This window comes from Fukomys damarensis, unplaced genomic scaffold (assembly GCF_012274545.1).
Source record: "Fukomys damarensis isolate Sample0158 unplaced genomic scaffold, DMR_v1.0_HiC HiC_scaffold_27, whole genome shotgun sequence".
In the NCBI taxonomy this organism is placed as follows: Eukaryota; Metazoa; Chordata; class Mammalia; order Rodentia; family Bathyergidae; genus Fukomys; species Fukomys damarensis.
This window is the reverse complement of record NW_022900939.1, coordinates 18,214,077-18,234,112: the sequence shown is the minus strand read 5'-3', so window position 1 is coordinate 18,234,112 and position 20,036 is coordinate 18,214,077. Positions and strand designations below refer to the sequence as shown.

At 42.9% G+C, this 20,036-nt stretch overlaps 1 protein-coding gene and 1 non-coding gene across 7 annotated transcripts in view; both read left to right on the top strand.

The window, feature by feature from the left end:
- Nucleotides 1-20,036, top strand: part of Nap1l4 (nucleosome assembly protein 1 like 4) — a 42,373-nt gene that overhangs the window by 13,713 nt on the left and 8,624 nt on the right. For 5 of the 6 annotated variants that reach the window (XM_010635672.3, XM_010635674.3, XM_010635677.3 and 2 more), the window contains 9 exons: nucleotides 198-297; nucleotides 2,511-2,652; nucleotides 2,822-2,908; nucleotides 4,833-4,964; nucleotides 9,282-9,353; nucleotides 13,382-13,521; nucleotides 14,759-14,904; nucleotides 17,956-17,978; nucleotides 18,378-18,497. In XM_010635672.3, coding sequence (XP_010633974.1) covers nucleotides 198-297; nucleotides 2,511-2,652; nucleotides 2,822-2,908; nucleotides 4,833-4,964; nucleotides 9,282-9,353; nucleotides 13,382-13,521; nucleotides 14,759-14,904; nucleotides 17,956-17,978; nucleotides 18,378-18,497 — 962 coding nt within the window. The remainder of the gene's footprint in view (nucleotides 1-197; nucleotides 298-2,510; nucleotides 2,653-2,821; nucleotides 2,909-4,832; nucleotides 4,965-9,281; nucleotides 9,354-13,381; nucleotides 13,522-14,758; nucleotides 14,905-17,955; nucleotides 17,979-18,377; nucleotides 18,498-20,036) is intronic. The other variant, XM_033756503.1, reaches the window with a different exon arrangement.
- LOC117283554 lies at nucleotides 10,145-10,263 on the top strand. The gene has a single exon (XR_004514595.1). It is a non-coding gene; the product is annotated as a small nucleolar RNA SNORA54 (small nucleolar RNA).

The following is a 20,036-nucleotide window of genomic DNA, read 5'->3' as shown; positions in this document are numbered from 1 at the left end:
CAATCGTGTGATTCATAAAGATTATTAAATATTTTTTAAAAGTAAAGTTTACCTGTTTTTAAAACATTTTAAAGAAATTGCTTGCTCTATTTACAGATTAGTAGCTAAGTAGATGCATGTTAATAATTTTTTACTCTTGGCTGTTCCATGGTAGACATAGTGTAAATATTTTTGGTTTTATTTCTAACTCCTAATAGAAAAGCTCACAGATCAGGTGATGCAGAATCCACAAGTTCTGGCAGCTTTACAGGAACGACTTGACAATGTCTCTCACACTCCTTCCAGCTACATTGAAACGTAAGTATACTGCTGATAAGATGTGTGCCACTGTGAGCAGTAAAATGAAAATAAACCACTTTCACTCAGAATAGGAATAAGTATCGTTTTGTTTTGGGGAGTTTGTCTTTTGTTTGCAGTATTGTGAATTGAATCCGGGGCCTGTGCACTGAGCTATATCCCCAGCCCTTTTTATTTTGTTACAGAGTCTTAAGTTGGTGAATTGCTGAAGCTTAGCTTGAACTTGTGATCCTTCTACCTCAGCCTCCAGGAGTGCTGGGGTGGGGCCAGGGATTTATTTAGCTCAGTAGTTCTGCCACGTTCCTCGCAAGCGCAAGGTCCCAAGTTCGATTCCCCATACCAAATAAAAGAGTGCTGAGATTACAGGCATGCACCACCACACCCACCCTATTGCCCACATGCTGGGGCTTTAGTCCAGGATCTCTAGAAAGTATTCTAATTAGAGTCACATCTCTTCCTTCCCTCCCACTTTTTTGAGACTTGGTCTCACTAAGCTCCCTAGTTTGGACTAGAACTTGCAGTCCTACTGCCTCAGCATCCTGAGTAGCTGAAATTACAGGTGGAGACCACTCCATCTGGCACACGTATTCTTCATTACACAGATGGTGCCCTCAGGGAACCATCATAAGGATCCAAAAATGGGAGAGGCTGCCCTGTTCTTCTGCAAAGAGGCTAGCTGGTGGGGGATAATGAATGAGCAGGTTGTAGAGTTCTCCTAGGTGGTGCACAGTGCCATCTTGTGGCAGTTCAGAGGACTTCATAGATCGCTGGAGCCGGGCATAGCAGGGAGGAGTAGCCTGAGCTCAGAATATTTACATTTATTACAATAAAAGACACACCATTAATAATTCCCCTCAAAATACTCTCCCACCTGAGATCAAAATGTTGTCTGACTGCTAATTTGGCTGGTCCTTTGTTCTTGGTCCTTGGTTCTTGGTTCTTTGTTCTTGTATTTTCTGCCTCCACTGTTAACAGCATAATGCTGCCCTGTTGGTACTGCACGTTCTGTACCCTGGGCATTGGAATTTCCCAGATGCTGGCCTCCTTGCCATTCTACTCCCACCCTGGTGCTTAGACACTTTGGGCTGCTGTCTGTGTACACATATCTGCAGTGGCAGCGTGGCCTCCTGTAGCCTCCCTGGCCCTGAAGCTGAGGCTGTGGCCTTAATGGACTGTATACTGAAGGAAACAGAGCTGTTTTGTTTATGTGTTTGTTTTTGAGGCGAGGTCTTGCTGTATAGTTCAGGCTGGCCTTGAACTCACTATGTACCCCAGGCTGGTCTCAAGCTTGTAGCCGTTCTCCTGCCTCAGCCTCTCAAGTGCTGGGATTACAGGTATGTGCCACTTTGCCCAGCCCAGGGCTGTTTTTGTCAGCACAGAATTGGCTCTGCATTGGCCATACAGGGATGAGGAGAGTGCCTAACTCGTACTGCTGGCTTTGCACTTAAAGACTCAGTTGTCATGAATGTTTCCAAAATGCAGGACCACGTCCCACCCCAGGTGTATTATTTGGGTCTGTGATGGAGCCTAGGAATCTCCTCTTTATTTCCCATGACTGTTTCAAGAACTTCAAATAAATACATTTCATGGCTCAGTTATTTCCTTAGGATAAATTCTTAGCAGTAGACTAGAATGACTGAACCTGAAGAATGTGTTCAGGGTCCTCATCTCCCCTTTTAAAAGTCATTCAGAGGGCTCTGGTGCTCTCAGCCTCTTGAAATCTACATGTTTTGTTTTGGTTTATGTATTCGTTAGTTTCTGATTGTCAATTTGCTAAGGGAAAGTGACAGTTCTTAAATTTACATGTTTGGGAATATTGAGATTCCACCTTGCTCCTGTTTGGGAGCAAGTTTGTGTTCTTTCATGAATTATCTTTTCAATTTCCCCCTTTGGCCCATTCTTCTTTTTTTAGGGCATTTATCCTTTTCTTTTTTTGTGGGGTGATTCAGGAGCTCTTCTTCATAGCAAGGGCATTAATTCTATGTTAACCTAAATTTAATAAAGTTGAAATGCATGATCTTTTTTTTTTTTGGTTTTTTGAGACAGGGTCTCACTATGTAGTTGAGACTGACCTGAACTCACTATGTAGCCCAGGCTGGTCTTGAACTCACAGTGCTCCTCCTGCCTCAGCCTCCTGAGTGCTGGGATTACAAAAATGCATGATCTTTATTTTGTAGGTATAAGAATGTTTTGTTTTCTGTTTCCTCTTCTAGATTACCCAAAGCAGTCAAGAGGAGAATTAATGCACTGAAGCAGCTTCAGGTGAGGTGTGCACACATAGAAGCCAAGTTCTATGAAGAAGTCCATGACCTGGAGAGAAAGTATGCAGCATTGTACCAACCTCTGTTTGACAAGGTGGGAATGGCTGTTGATTGTCTTGATTAACATGTTGTGATTTCACCTCTACGGAGACACCCACATTTACCCAGGATTCGTGGAATGTATCTTTTCAGAGACATTATTTGCAAACCTATCTAGAGTTTCTAAATAACCTAAAATTCTAATGGTTCCTGTGTTTATACAGAGAAGAGAATTCATCACTGGTGATGTGGAGCCAACAGATGCAGAATCAGAATGGCACAGTGAAAATGAAGAGGAGGAGAAGCTGGCTGTAAGGTTTTTAAAAATTACTTAATAACTTTAAAAAATTGAGATCCATAATATATAAACAAAAATTATAATAAAACAAATGTAAACCTCAGTGAATGAAAACAAAGTAATTGCCATCACAGTTACTACACAAGTCAGGAGTATAAGCCAGGTGTGGTAGTGGCACATGCCTGTGATCCCAACGCTGAAAGGCAAGTTCAAGCCTTGTACAAGATCCTCTCTCAAAATTTATAAAGGGCTGGGAATGTAGCTCAGTGTGATGGTGATAGGTTCAACTCCCAGAACTGGAAAGAAAAATATATATAACTTGTTAGAAACAGAGAACATTTTTGATGGTATTTAATCATGGATAAAACTTTCCCAAAAAGTGTTCCCAGTAGTAGTGCTCTCTTTCCATTGGGTCATGGTACACAGATCTGTGACACTGTCTGGCATCTAATAAGGTGCTGCCAGTTCTGTGATGAGACACAGCCCTTTCTCAGCTGTCCTTGTGCAGTACTGTGTTGAAATACAGAATCAGAGGATAAATTACAGTGCCAGCAATAGTCTTAGTCCAGAGAAGGTGGAGGTCAGCAGGGAAACTGCATACCTATGGCCTCAGGCACTAGAAGAGTGGGATCTGGAGACCTTGTACCATTCTGCTCTGCTCAATGATGGTACAATGCCTTATGAAACTTTTAACCAGTGATGTGTTTCTACACTGGTAAGTAAGGGCTGATGTCATGACGTCCACTATCCTACCACTTGTACTCATTAACCTTTTTCCGGTGATAGCCCTATTCCAGGACTATAGAAAAAAAATTATTTTGGTGCTAAGAATTGAGCTGAGGTCTCAAATGCTAGGGCAGGTGTTATAACCACTGAGCTTATACCCTTGTGAGTGTCATGCTTATTTTATAGTAGTTTTTATCCTCAAGCATTAGCATTCAGTTCTTTGGTTTTGTTTGTTTGTTTGTTTGTTTGTTTCTAAATGGTAATTTTGGTAGCTGTGTGCAGTTTCAATCTTTTTTTGTTTTTATACCGGGGATCGAACTCAGAACCTTGAACTTGCAGGGCAGGCACCAGAACCACTAAGCTAAATCCCTGGCAATGGTTTCAATCTTTTAAAAATAGGTAGAACCTAGCCTAGTTAAACCATGGCTGTGCATGAGTTTAGCTATGTGTTCACTCCTTAAAACTCAAGAAAAGTTTGCTTTTGCTAGTTGAAAAAAACCCTGCATGACCATTTCATCAATTTTGGTATTTTTGAAACTGGGTCTTGCTCTGTAGTCTGGCTTTGAACTCACTATGTAGCCCAGTCTGACCTCTAACTCACAGCAACCCCTCCTGCCTCAGCCTCCTGAGTGTTGGAATTACAGTGTGCTATATCACCACACTGGCTTTTTTTTTTTACTGTTATTTATTTCATGGTGCTGGGGATCAAACCCAGAGCTTTGTGCACAGAGGTCAAGTGCATTTGTTCTTAAACTGAGTTTTTCCATTTGAACAGTAATGGATGTGGTCACATCTCCATGCTGATACGGAGTCCTCGTTCTCATCTAGTGACTAGTAGCTCACCATTCAGCACTGGACAGCTTTCTCCAAGTCTGGTGACATTTTGCCATTTAAGCTTTTTCTATTTGATGTGAAATTTTATCATGAACTATACTCCTTTGAATGCTTCTTCCTCTTGCTTGGTGGTGCCAACCCATTTCTTTTTTTTTTTTTTTTTTTTTTTTTTGGTACTGGGATTAAACTCTGGTCCTTGTGCTTGTGAGGCAGGCGGCAGAACCACTGAGCTAAATCCCCAGCCCCGGTGCCAACCCATTTCTAAAGGAGAAATGTCTTCATGAAGGACTCTGAAATTAGATTTTCCATTAAGCTTTTGAGCAATTTGTAAAATTTGTTTCTTATGATAACTTTTATTTTGCATGTTTATTTTGTAGGGAGACATGAAAAATAAAGTAGTCATAGCAGAGAAAGAAGAAGCAGCAGCTGAAGAGCTAAATCCCAAAGGAATCCCAGAGTTCTGGTTCACTATTTTTAGAAATGTGGATATGCTCAGTGAGCTAGTGCAGGTGAGTGGACTGCTGCCCAGGGAGATTTTCTGGCAATCTTGTAGTTTCTTTCACCCTGCTTACCTGGTTTCCGAGAGGCCTTTTGTACTAGCTGGGAAGCTGCTTTTTGATGTGCAGGCACTTGAGCAATTTTCCTGGTACCCAGGGATGGGAGCTTGGCTGAAAGGGCTTCCAACTTTTTGCAGGTCTTAGAACATTGTTGGCTTAAGCCAAAGCCTGAGAGTTAATTCCCTTTATCCCCTGTAAAAGCCTCCTACTTCACCCTTAGCAGTCTTCGCAGGTTCGTCTTTATGTCCTCCTGTGGTGTGAGCATCAAGGATCCTGAAGATAGGAGACCATTAGGATGAGTCCCTTCAGATGAACAGGAGCACTGTGTGTGTGCATGCACATGTTCATGACTCAGTGTTTTTTGTTTTGTTTTTTGTGCCGGGGATCAAACTCGGGACCTTGAACTTGTGAGGCAGGTGGCAAAACCACTGAACTAAATCCCCAGCCACAACTCAGTGGTTTTGAAATGGACTTTTGTACAGCCTTGTTTTTTGCATGTCAGTGTAACAAGTTGCTAATATTTTCTGATCACTTCCCTTGAAAGATTTTTTTGTTTTTTTAAGGAAATCACCGAACTGTCTTGTCTACTTTTCTATAATAAAGCAATTAGCCAGTTAAAAGGGACTGTTTGACTTTTCCTGAAAAGAGCTACAGTAGATGTTTCTAGAATACAGAAGCAGCTCCCGCAGAAGTCAAGTCTCATTCACTAACTTGCTAGCTGGGTTTTTATTGCTGCCATTACAGAGATGGCCATGTCTGCTTTCAGGCTTGCCTTGACAGCTCCTGTTCTGTGCATTTGTTGGCATAGTGCTTCTGCCACAGAGCACAACTGCTATCCCTTGCAAACAGCTGTTTGTGATTAGCACAAGATTTAATAAATAAATTTTTAATGGTTCAGAAATTTACCACATTGCTATCTGTGCTTCCTGCCTTGCTTATCCTCCATCCTAAGCTGGAATCTCAGGGATAGAAAGAGTAGGACATTTCTCTTTTCCAATCCAGGGAGGAACCTAAAGTAGAGCAGCCTTGGTTTTTAGGGTGTGTGTGTGTGTGTGTGTGTGTGAAAAAATGAAATCAGAGAAGACTGAGCTATCCTTTTTTTTCTGGTACCGGGGATGGAACTCGGGACGTTACACTTTCGAAGCAGGCGGCAGAACCACTGAGCTAAATCCTCGACCCTGAGCTATACTTTTAAAAGAATGCTATGTGCCAGTTATTTGTTGCCAAAATTGATATCTAATAGAGCTGTATTCTCTATTCTCACCTTGACTATAAAAGTTATTTAGACACCTTTTTAAACTACCCATCTGCGCTTCCTCCACTGCCACTGAGTCAGTGAGACAGTCAAGGTGGGTTTTTTTGGGTTTTGTTGTTGTTGTTGCTGTTTGGTTATTTTGTGCTGCTGCAGGTAAAATCCAAGGCCTTGAGAATGACAGCAAACACTCTACCACTGAACTGCATCCCAGCCCTTAGATGTGTTTTTTTTGTTGTTGTTGGATTTTGTTTTTGTACTGGGGGTTGAACTCAGGACCTTTTGCTTGTGAGGCAGGTGGCAGCACCACTGGGCTAGATCCCTGGCCCGCTTTGATGTGTTTTTAGAAGCTCTTCAGGTGATCCTGATGTGCCCCATGGCAGAGGAGCAGAACCTCCTGGATTAGTTCTTCTGAGACTTTATGGAGTGGGATGCTTGTGGAAATACAGGTTGTGGATCTGGGTGGCCCTGGGGATTCACTTTCTCACATGCCCTGCGTTTTTTCTCACAGCCCATACTGCTGGGTAGGGACATGCTTTGGGTGAAGTGAGCTTATAGTGAGGTGAGATTTGCAATGCAAGGTAGATGACTGAGTCAGATGGCTGGCTTCTGGTGGCCCTGTTCTGCACATATGGCTGCCCAACCAACTGTCCTGCAGCTTAGGTGTGAAGCAGCTTCTTATGCATATTGTTGCTTTGGCTTTTGAGAGCAGTATAATAGACCATCATATTGTAATGGGAGTATCGTTTCATTTTCTCCATACTTCCGTCTTAGCGTCAGTGCTTCATTTAAGCCATCAGTTGTTTTCGTTGAGATTTATAGAATTTTCATTAATATGAGAGCTCAAATGTCACCTGAACTGTTTGTAACCTGATAGCAGGTGATAGCCAGTAGTTTCCACTTTGGTCAAATGTGAAATCCCAAAGATGAGATTGACTTGTGGTGCCTCAGTTCTGTGCTAATGATTGATTCCTAGAAGTAGAATTGTGAAAATTCAAGATAGCAGCTTTATGGTTTGTGTTTGAGATGCATCTGGTTTCTGCTGTGTGAGCATCCAGTTATGCCTTGGACTGTGTAAGGTTCTCAGCCTTCAAGGTACCCAACTGGTTGGGGAAACTCAGAGCAGAATAGTAGCTTCATAAGTTTGAGGACAATACAGGATACTGCTACTTTGAGTAGGCGAGGTTTAAATACCCTCAAAATGTATACTGGAAAACATCCCAGTGAAAACACTCATGTTAGAGCTGGGTTTGGTGGTACACACAATAGGCTCAGCATTCTGGGAGGCTGGGACAGAGGATTGCAAGTTGGAACCCAGCCTGAATGACTTATGGAGACATTGTCTCAAAAAAGGGGTGAGGATGTAGCCTAGTGCAAAGTCTGTGTTCCCCAGTACTGTAAAACAACAAAAAACATGTTGGCAGTTGAGAGCTGGGCATTTCTAGCAGGTAGGCAATGTGCATGGCACAGCCTGGTGCCACCTTGTCTTGACATTGAGGATGTGACTGCTCTTGATTGTATGGCTTCCTTTCAAAACTATCTTGGATTTCTGTTCTTGGTTTTTGGGAGGGAGGTTTCCTTTTTTGTCTAGAGTTTGCTAGGTGTCTTTTTGCTGTTGCTGGTTTTGTTTCTTTCTCTAATGTCAAAAGAACTTAAAATATGAAAGTCTGCAATTATTAGGCTCTACTAAGACTTAATGGAAGCCGGGCGTGGTGTTGCATGCTTGTAATCCCAGCAGTTGGTGGGCTGAGGCAGGAGGATCGCTGTGAGTTCAAGACCAGCCTGGGCTACATAGGGAGTTCCAGGTCAGTCTCAATTACATAGTGAGACTCTGTCTCACTAAAAAAAAAAGGACTTAATGGAACCTTACAAAATCTTGGCCTTGGTGGGCATGGTAGCTCACACCTGTAATCCCAGCACTTGGGAGGCCGAGGCAGGAGGATCACTGTGAGTTCGAAAACAGCCTGGACTACATAGTTCCAGGTCAGTCTCAACTACATAGTGAGACCCTGTCTTAAAAAAACAAAAATAAAAAAATCTTGGCGTCAGTGCCAGACTTCAGGAGTAAAGAAGTGATTCCATGTTAAAAATGAAGCACCTGTCACTAGTATGCAGTCACAAAAGTGTTAGAGTTCATTTTCTGCTTTTTCTCTTGTGGAATCTCAAAATGATAGGCTTTGGTAAAATCTTGAGATTAAATATTGGTCACTTATAAAAGCACATATAGGAGTCATAAACTCTTGCAGGTGAGACTTTAGATGTGCTTTGTAAGCATGTTTGAGGAAATGACTGTGTGCTAGGGATTTGAGATATTTATTGCCACAGGTAGCAAAATTGACCCCAAAGGCCAGCAGCATCTGATTTCTGGGCTTTTGCTTTATGTGCCCTGGGATGCTGAGTGCCAGCAGTCGTGGATACTTCTGTTCTCTATGCCATGATTGCAGGAGAGCAGTGAGGTTGCCCTTATTGGAGGTGGGCAGGTATCAAAGGTGCTACCCTGTTGTTGTCATTGATGGTCATCATTGTCCTAGGCCAAAGAGAAATGGTGATCAGGCATGGTAGCACACACCCGAGGCAGGGAGATTGCCACAAGTTTGAGGCCAGCCTGAACTACATCGTGAGACCCTGTCTTTAAAAAAAAAAAAAAGCCAAAAGAAATAGTGCATGCTTCTTGGTACATAAATGTTACCATACAAAGACACATGGTCAGTGAATAGATTTGAGCTGCTTCCAGGAAGTTTTTACTTGATGAGAGCAGAATTTTAGTAGGTCCAATTTTCCAACATCTAGGAGCATATACCTAACTTGAGATGTGGATTGTTTTCTTAAAACCCGTTGGAGGCCACGTGGCACATGCCTGTAATCCCAGCACTGGGGAGGCTGAGAGAGGAAGATCACTGTAGGTTTGAGGCCACCTAGGCTACAAATTGAGTTCAAAGCCAGTCTGAACTACATTATGAGACACCATCTCAAAAAAAAAACAAAAACCCATTGGAATTTTTTTTTTTTTAAATTAGGAATATGATGAGCCAATCTTGAAACATCTGCAAGATATTAAAGTGAAATTTTCAGACCCTGGACAGCCTATGGTGAGTACCAGCTCAGCTCCTGGTTAGCTAAGGGACTTGGAACCCGAGCAAGAAATCCAAACCCTGTTACTGCTGGAAAGTTCTGAGTGAGACTGGTCGCTGGGAGTCAGGCTTCCTCTCACTGTCTCTCTGTGCCTGGTTCAGTACTGTGGTTAGGAGTCGGAGCTAGACAGTTGGACAAGTAACAACAGACCATTTCCTGCCCTAAGGCCATGGAGCAGGGTGAGGTCCAGGGCAAGTGTCAACAGGTTTGAACTTTTGGGCTGTCCTATAGTGCCCATTGGGTCTCATCCTGGGCCCTTAGTTGTGTTTCCTCATCACTTGGAAATAATATACTTTTCTTAAGTACCTCGGCAATTTAGGTGTAACTGATAGAGATTGACATAGTTGAAGAGGATGGGAAGTAGCCAGGTATAGTGGCATGAGCCTGTAATCCCAGCTACTGGGGAAGTTGATGCAGGAGGATCACTTAAGCCCAAGAGTTTCAGGCAGGCCTGGGCAGCTCAGTGAGGCTCCCATCTCAAATTTTTTTTTAAAAGGAGGTACATGCAAATATGAGCAGCACTTACTTATGCAGAAATACTGAGGAAAGAAAACTACTAGCGTTTAGACTAAAAAGTAATTGCGGATGTAACTGAAAAATGTTTGTCCATTCTTTGATTTGTCATTTAACATTGCTCCATAATGATCATTACACAAGTACAGTTATTGGGGTGGTGGATGAGCTTGACCTCATCTAGCCCCTTCTGTCAATCTTGGTGACAGGTCTCAGCCTACCTGGACTTCCCAGAGAGCATTGTTCATAACCTAACAGCCTGCCTATGACTGATAGGTACCATCCCAGGGCTATAGCAACTCTAGTGACACGTAACTGACGGAGAGTTTTCAGTTTCAGGTCTTGGAGACATATGCTGTATAAGTGGCTGTAGCTTAGGGATCTTGGGAGTTAGGGACCTGGACATGTCTGCCTCACTGTGCATCTCATTGTGCAGAGCTCAGAGCAAAACCTCATGGGCAAGGGCAGCCCTTCTGCCCATATGGCCACCGCAGTAACTTATCCAAACTCAGCTGACAATTTTTTTCCTCCCTTGAAGTCACTCCTTTTCTCCTCCCTTTTTCTTTCTTTTTATCTATCTATCTATCCAACTATCTGTCTACTTTTTTATTCATTAAGTTTACTGGTATGTTTTAAGTATACAATATGACATTCATCATTGGGAATTTGTACTTTACATGGTAATATCTTGGTTCTTATTTTTTTCCCCATTCCCCTGCACTCCCTTCAACCCTTCCACCTTCCCTATTTATAAAGACTTATTTCCGTTTTTTTCCTTTTCTTATATCTCCTTCCTTTTTCTTACTGAACACCCATTTGATGGTTTCCTAGGTCTGTTTTCTTCCTTTCTCCACCCACTGTGTCTTCTTCTATCTCATTGCAGCCTAACACATGGTAGTCTGTAGCCTGTCACTTGTGTCTGTTTCCTTCTACTTTCTCCATTATAAAACCCACATTTGCTTATTACAGAATTATATAGACAACGCAGGCAATACTACACAAATTGCCATCTTCTAAAAATAACTTCCCACGGCTTAATGAATTTCCCCATGACCTTTTTCTTTTTGAGTTATTACATCTAAAAAAGTAATAAAAACAAAAGCATCCTCAGTCTTCGCTCCAAAGGCCACCTTCCTATATTCCCAGCATGTGTGTGGGGTTACGTCACACACGCTTGGCTGGGGAAGAAGCACTTGTGACTGTGGCCATCAGCTCTAAGTGGTTTCCTTAACATTCCCCAAGTATTGCACCACCTCCCCATTCTGGTCATTACATTATGATCAGCACACTTGCATCCAGTCTGTACTAAGATTGCTAATATTTTACTAGTTTAAATAATTTTTGTGACTGGATCAGAGATGGTGAATGGTTAGGAGACCCTGTAATAGTTCCATTTACATTTCAGCTAGTGCTATTTTTTTATCCTTCCTTTTTAGCAAGTCTTTTTTTCATTTTGTAGTTTGAAATAATTCTGAAACCTAGAGCAAAGTTGAAGTGACTATACAGAGAATTTCCATCATATGCCCTTCACCCAGACTCACATGTCAGTCAGCTGTAACCACCTGGGTGATATGCAGTCAGGGACCTACATCCTTGCCTTCTCAGCATAAGAACTGACAAAAATAACAACCACAACTACTCTGCTGGAAAAAATTAGGCTAAGTTTCTATTCTTGTTGGTTTTTTTTTTTTTGGTTTTTTGAGACAGGGTCTCACTATGTAGTTGAGACTGACCTGGAACTCACTGTGTAGCCCAGGCTGGTCTTGAACTCACAGCGATCCTCCTGACCTCAGCCTCCCGAGTACTGGGATTATAGGCATGCGCCACCACGCCCATTTTTAAGTTTCTATTCTTCAATTATCATTGAGATTGGGCATATTTAGCATATTGACAGTACACTGGTCTGTGTGGGGTGTTAACGAGGCAGCCTTACCCTTGGGTCACTTCTTGGTTAGATGGTTAAGCAAGTCCTTCAGTTTTCCCCAGCTGCATTTTAGTGACTGGGCCGAACAGAGGCGGGCGATGGGGGGGACTTGGGGGTTGTGGGGGGATATGAAGACGTGGTTTAGAGAAATGTAATGGAAGGAAATAGGAGAAAATAAATAATTCTGCCTCTTTAAAATTATAAGGAATGGGGAAAGATCAGACATAATGCATTTGTGATCCGACCTCACTCTGGCTGGCTGTCCACACAGCCCCGCCTTAAACTTCTCTACAGGCAGCTTCCCAGTCTCCCATTCCCACCCCACTTATTCTCCATCCTCTGTAGGTTTGTTGTATTCAGTGGAGGATTGGGAAGGATTTATTAGTTAAACTTTGTAAGATCCCACCTTCTGCTCCAGGGAGAGTCACAGGAGCAGCTGGCCAGGCCCCAGTGATGGCGAACCTTTTAGAGCTTTCAGTGATGATAGACAGCTCCCTGCAGCACACACGCTATAGGTTTGCTGCCGCTGTCCTAAGCTGCTGGCTCTCTTCTTTCCACCCTTACCTCAAGAGTTCTTTTTTCACTTCCTCTTTTGGGGACATGGTTTTAAAGTGTGTACACTTGTATAGATTTACTTCAAGTCTTTTAAATCCCCCCCCCATAGTTTTATTACAGTGCTGTGGCTATCCTTGCCTGGATTGGGGTCTGTTCTGCGTACTCTGGTAGATTGACCCTGAAGCCAGTTGATAGAGAGGCAGAATGTTACCTTCAGTGTTAATATGAGGATCCCAGAGCACAGAGATGGTGCAACACTCCTTAGAATTACACAGCACCTACAGACATAGGCAGGATCGGAATTCAGTGTGTAGTCTTGTGAACTCCCCATAGATAACTGGAGATTGACTTCCCTTTTCTCTTTATAAACTGAGGTGAGAATCTTTGCACATAGCCATGCATACATCCAGTTTCCTCAAATTTAGGATAAGTTCTTCAGTTGAATTATTTTGCCAGTGAATATACTTTCCTGTTTTATTAATTTTGTATATTGCCACAATGTCTTTTGTAAATCTGTTTATAGTATAAGAGTATTTTCAATACCCCACAATACTAGCCAGTCGTACATAGTATTTTTATGCATTTTGCCCCTAAAGTAGGCCATGTCTTTCAGTTTTTATTTATGTAACTTATGTGTTTTCTTTTGCTAGCCATTTGGTCTCTTTTGCTGCTTTTTTCTGTACGTACCCTTTGTCCTCTTTCCCATAGTATCCATGTCTTGCTCAGATCTGCAGAGTACTTCATAGTAAAGGATCCACTTCATCCTTGGGGAGCTTTGTCCTTTCCTTCCACTCACCTCGTATGTGGAATCACTACCTTCACTTTATGGCACAGAATGCAACCCTGACCTTGCCAACGGGGAGGACTGAGATGAAGAGGGAAAGGGAATGGGCTGAATGGGCAGATTTCTAGGAAGGCCCGTGTGACCTATGACATTTGACGCTGGTTGTTTGTAGATTTTAAGTGGCCCCTATTCTCATTTTCTGCTTTCAGTCTTTTGTGTTAGAGTTCCACTTTGAACCCAATGACTACTTTACCAATCCAGTCCTGACAAAAACATACAAGATGAAGTCAGAGCCAGACAAGGCCGACCCCTTTTCCTTTGAAGGTCCTGAAATTGTGGACTGTGATGGGTAAGAAAATATCTTTCTGGCTTCTATTTCTGCAACAAAAGCAGAAGATGATTTTAGAATTTTAAAAAAGATAGGAAATAAGAATATAAAAGGTCTTGAACCTTCCTTAAAGCCCAGCAAAGATTTAAATGCAGTAGGCTTTCAGATTGGATGTACAAAATGCAGATACGGTGACCAAAGCTGAGAGATGATGCTTGTTCAGTTGTGAACATTTGGGCTGATACTCTTTTTAATCTTGAGTAGATATTAGGTGCTCTAGACATCGTAAAATAAAATTCTCAAATGCAAATAATGTGTTTGTTGAATGAGTTAGTGTGGGTTTGTACCACCACACCCAGTAATAAGGTGATTACTTTGGAAATTGGCAGTATAGATGCTGTTTGATTCATGTTCATTTCAGTCTTCATAGACCATCAAGGAGAAAACTTAGCTTAGAATTAATTCCCATTGGTGGGTTTGATTTTGGGAAATTTTGTTATCCTTGAATTAAAACACTCATTCAGGATAGGGTTGTAATTCAGGAATATAGCATTTGCTAGGCCCTAGGTTCAATCCCCAGCACTGCAGAACAAAACATCTATCCATTAGAACCAACTACTCTTACAGATCTTTGCATACAAGTATTCTGGGGCTTTATTAAAATCTTGCTAGATTTGTTTGAATGGCTAGGGCCAGCCATCATGTGAGAAAAGGCCTGGCTTTTTCAAGTGTGTTCTTGAGCAGACATTGTTCATCTGCTGCCAGGAGTCCCCTGTGTCCAATGTGACAGAATCAAAGGCAGGCATCCTGGATGGTGTGTTCTATGTTGGTCATCAGTATTTGTGTGGCCCCTGTTGTACTGCTCACTTAGTTGACTTGAGAATTCAGGTACGAGTGAGTAACTACATGTGTGCTCTCTTCTCAAGGGCAGCAGATGACAAGCTCTTGTGCACTGTGCAGATTTGATGAGACCTTGTCACAGAAAATATACTTTAGAGTCCTCGTGGAACTTCTGGAAAAATAATGCCAGTTATTTCAGAAGTCTGCCCTGAGGCAGCCAAGGCACATAGAATGAGGGAGGCCCTAGCCCTTTCCCACTAGACATCCTTCAATGATTCAGAGGATTTGTAATATTTGGTTTGCAAATTGGTTTTCTTATATATTCCTGGTTAAGCATAGTGCTGTAGGCTGCTGCCTATATGCATTGTAATTGATTTTTCTCTAGTATGTTTCCATGAGTGCTTTCTTGTCTCCATAGGTGTACCATTGACTGGAAGAAAGGAAAAAATGTTACAGTCAAAACCATCAAGAAAAAACAGAAGCATAAGGGTCGGGGCACTGTTAGAACAATTACTAAACAAGTGCCCAATGAGTCATTTTTCAACTTCTTCAGTCCACTAAAAGGTAAGTCTGTTGGGCCATTTATTAATGCACTAGTGTGAAAAAGTTTTGTTGCTTTCCTAGCTATTTCCCAGAGAGTTCAACCCTATCCGGTGCTTTTCAGATGGGAAATGAGGGCTCAATCCAGGATACTGTGTTAGTGCATCGCGAGTCCATAGGCTGGGAGTTGGGACAAGAAGAATCAGATTATCTTTGTCGTGAAAGGGAAGAAGGAGTCCTTACCTCCCTCCATCTACCTGCTGCCCAGGAAAACATATGCAACTTCACTTTTAAAAACTGAGAGGGACCCGGGATTTATCTCAGTGGTGCTGCCACCTGCCTTGCAAGCACAGGGTCCTGCGTTCAGTCCCACGCACCATAAATAGACAAACAAACTGAAGGGAGCACTTGGTCTGTGCTGCTTCCTCAGCTGACCCCAACCCCACCCCTTACACTTGTGTTGTGTTCTGCAGGTGACCCAGCTGTTGGTCACTTCTGTCTTCCTAGCTATGAGTGGTCACTGTTGCACAGCATCTGAATCACCCGTCAGACCCCCTTTTCTTAGCAGTTTTCTTACGTTTTTTGTACACATTATTCCATAGAGCACAGGGATTTGGGGAAATTTTTTTTGAGGCAAGGTCTTGCTATGTGGTCCAGACTGTCCTTGAACTCACTGTGTAGCTCAGGCTGGCTTCAAACTTGGAGCAATCCTCCTGCCTCAGCCACCTAACTCCTGGGATTACCAGTGGTACCACTATGCCCAGTTCACTTGTAGTCAATTTAAGTCACAGGATAGTTTTCTAATCACAAGAGGATGTGCAACCGGACCACTTGGGAATGTTAAATCATGGATACAAAGAGACATAAACACTTCCACTACCAGCTGTTCCTAGCACCTCTGTTCCTGGGACTAGAACGCGTGAGTTTTGCTTTGTCTTTGAACTCCGTGTCCTCATCCGTGAAGCTGCCCTGCATGGGCCATGACAGTATTTATTATCGTGGAGACTATTTTCTTTTCTACAATTTGACTTTGACCTAAAAGGTCTGATGTGTAAGAGCAGTCATAAGTTTCACGCCCAATATTGGAGGTTGTCTAAGTACCCCTGAATTAGAGGGCCTTTTAGTCTGGACCTAGTACCTCCAAGTTGTTTTTGCTTTTATTTTTTTTGAAGGCGTTCACACTGAAATATATCTGTAGCCCTTTTTTGAGGGAGAAGGGGAAAACAAGCTCTCACTAAATTGCTCAGGCTGGCCTCAAATTTTTGGACCTCCTGCCTCAGCCTTCTAGGGTGCTGGGATTACTTACAGGTTTGTACCACCACACCCAGTTCGTGAGTTTCCTTAAAACTGGTTTTAAAATAACTTTTAGACTAAGAATGGAATTGATAAGCAAACTCAGAATTTTGGAAGTAATTTTTGATGTTCTAAAATTGTTTTATGATGATGATTGCCCAAATCTAAAATGAATTTACCAAGTTATTAAACTGTACATTCAAAGTGGATTTATAGTATGTAAATTGTACCTCAGTAAAGCTATTTTATTTAATTAAATAATTTTTTGTCACTGAGGATCGAACTCGGGACCTTGTGCTTGAGAGGCAGGCAGCAGAACCACTGAGCTAAATCCCCAACCACTAATTTTAAAATAAGCAGGTTAATACAAAATACAGGACTGAGTGATGAGTGCTGTGGATTAGAAGGGAAAATGGTGGGGCAGGAGGCAATGGGCAGACAAGACAAAATGGATGACCTGTTTGAAATGAAGGAAACATTAGGTAGCTATCCCTGTTGCCTGTCTGTCCTTAAGTCAACAACCAGTCTAGAAGGCAGCCCAGGTTCTGACCCTCTTCCTTGCCCACATGGTAATCTGCACCTTGTGGATGGTATCCACACTGAACCACTGCGTCTCCACACTGAGGTCAAGAATTTGAAACTGAGGCCTTGTAACACAACTCTTTGACCAAGGGTCTTGTATATCATGTGACTGTCAGCTCAGCTTGGTGGGTGTGGTTAGAAGTCCTTTCTGTTCCTGTCCTGCCTGGTTCAGTGTCAGCACCAAAGTCTGCATGGTCTTCTGTGTGTTGACTGCATCTGAGCATCGTCTTTGGGGAGGAGCTGTGCTCTTCTGTAGAGGCATCAGCAAACATCTCAGCAGTACTTGGAGCACACAAGCTTGAGATTTCCTACTCATGTGTCAGTACTTGTACTACAATAGCTCCACAGGTGCAGATGTATCTCCCCGTGTAGTATTAATGCACCCCAATGGCAGCCTGGGACACTGAGAGGACTTTCTTCCTGTTTGCCCTTCAGCTCTCATAGATTTCTGAACCTTGGTTTTCCATAACTTTCCCTAGGGTCTATAAAAAGCATGGTGTCTTACAACTTTCCTCATTGCTGGGACAAAATTCCCAATATCTGCATGTTAAAGGAGGAGAGGTTTATCTTGAGTCACATTTTTAGGCCATAGTTGGCTGGCTCCAAGGCAGAAAGGCACGGTAGAAGGGTCTGGCAGAGGAAAGCTGCATACTTCACAGTGGCAGAGAAGCAGAGGGTAAAGAAAGGAGTCTGAGAGGGAGTTAATGCTCGTGCAGGTCATGCTTTTAGTGACCTGCCTCTTCTGATCAGGCCCTACCTCCTAACACCAAGCCAGTTGTAGCATTACCCCCAATAATCCAGTCACCTTCAAAATATATGAGGCTTCGGGGGCCTACAATACATGACTAAGCCAGGCATAGTGAGGTATGTCTATAATCTCACCAGTTTGGGAAACAAATGGGAGGATCATGAATTTATGGCTAGCTTGGGTAGCACAGCAAGACCCCATCTCAAAAACAAAATAAAAACAAAAACCACACGATGAATAGTAACTCATGCATGGACAAGACATTGATTTCAGTATGTGGTGGAGGAGCTTACAAAGGCATCTGTGAGGAGTTACAGGGCTTAGGTGACATCTGGCCAAGCCCTCGGGCTGTGACCTGTCCATTTTGTGCTACCTAAGCTTCTTCTTTGTGGGCTTTAATTTTTTTGGTTGTCAGTGTAATGTAGCTATGTTTTGTCTTTTCTTTTTTCTAGCCTCTGGGGATGGCGAATCACTGGTAAGATTGGTGTTGTCATGTTGTCCTGTTAAAGTCTCTATTTCTTGAATGGGTGCCTACTCTTTTTTTAATCCCTGTTTCGTGGGATCCTGGGGTTCATATGAAATCATTACACTGTTGAGTGGGGAGTTCTGTAGATTGACATCAGGACCAGGCAGATGGAGAAGCTATATACAGGCCTCCACTGCCTACCTGCTTTGCCATTTTGCTTTTGAGTTCCTCTGAAGCTGCTTAAGGTTCTCTTAGGTGGCTAAGTGTGTGGTGACTGTCACCCAGCAGTGTAGGGTTTTTTGTTTAAAGTCCAGTAAACCAGAAGTGAGGAGTTAGACTTCGTTAAAGGGGTCAAGAAAATTGAGTTTATCCCACTGAAATGAGTTAATATTTTGATTTTTCCCTCAGGATGAAGATTCTGAATTCACTTTAGCCTCAGATTTTGAAATTGGACACTTTTTCCGTGAGCGAATAGTGCCGAGGGCTGTGCTCTACTTCACTGGGGAGGCCATAGAAGATGATGACAATGTATGTGGCTCAAGGACACAAAGGGGAGCTACCTCCCTCTGTGGGTGAAAAGAACCCTGAACAGTGGCTTGGGAAGCCCCAAAGCCTAAGTTTTGTGTTGTTTCACAAACCAGTGGTCCCTGCTGGGGAAATAGACTAGCAAGAGGAGAATCTTAGATGCACATATCTGTGAAGTGTTTGACTTGCAGTCACCTGCTAAGCCAATAAGTCCTGTGAAGGCCCTGAGGGTGTGCTATGTCTTTAGAAGGCTTGCAAATTTTGGAGAACTTGTGAGCATGAGGAAATCTTTGGCCATACCAGACAGTTGTGGGCAGTGGACTCATGTTGCTTTGGGACACAACAACCCCAAGAAATAGACTCCTGCCCCACAAGACAAGTGCTTAACATAGCTTAGCAAATAGTTCCCCGTTTTAGCTGAGACTGAGACAGGTCTTCATCATGGCCGAGGATTGGGTTGTCTTGAATTATCAATCTGTACAAATAGTTTGTTAGCAGCCTTAATGCTCTCTTGCTTTTGGAGCTCTTAGGTTCACTTCCTGATGAGTCTGTTGGGGTTTTAGATAGGTCACCACAGCTCTGGTGCAGTCTGGGAGCCTGGCCCCTCAAGTCAGTGGTGGTGCGCTTCTCACACCTCACCTGGAATGCTGAGGCTCCCCTAACAGCAGTAGTGCAGGAAGTCTGGTGTGCATCAGCTAAAAAGTGTTACACGTATCATCTGACTTTGCTTTTTTGTCCCCAGGCTGGGGTGGTAGTCATGTTGGAACTCAGCAGCATTGGGTCCTTGGAAAACAGGGTAGTCACAGAGACTTAGGTTTTTGGACACACTGTTAACATTCTAAACCAATTTTTTACAATTTTTCTCTGGCATGGAAGTGTCTTTTCTACTGTCTAGTGCAGTAGGACTGATCGCATGTGCCCCTTTATGACTGAGAACTAATGTTTAACTTCATTTAGTGCAAATAGCCTGCCAAGAGCCAAGGGGCATCCCCATGGTCATTGGAAATCTCATCCCCAGACCAGTGGTCTGCAGATGCTGTCAATCATACACCCATTTGAAAGACTCACACAGGCTGTGGGGCAGTCACCTGCTTAGAGTGCAGGCACTGTCAGGGTGGTGGTGTGCTTGTGTGTATGTGTTTGGTCACCTATACGCTTGGTGCATGCACTGCCATTGAGCCATGTGGTCTAGAGGTTAGAAGTCCCAGCTCATCCAGCTACTTAGATAGGTCCTCATTCTGCCTTTTAGTAGTTCTGTGACCTCTTCATGCCTCTTTATACCAGTGTCCTTGTCTCTAAAATGGTGTTAATAGCAGTGGCTCTACTTGTCAAACACTCGGAATAGTTCCTGGCACGTGGTATTAGTATGTGTTGATATAAAAAGCATTTCAGTAATGTTAGCTGAGTCATAAACTGAAGCTAGAAAGTTGGAGGAAGAGATTGTGATTGCCCTGGTCCTGTCTTCCTGTGTGCTCTGCATAAGCGTGAAGCACAATTAGGAGAGGCCCCTCCCAGAGCATCTTCAGAAGGCAGGTTCACCAA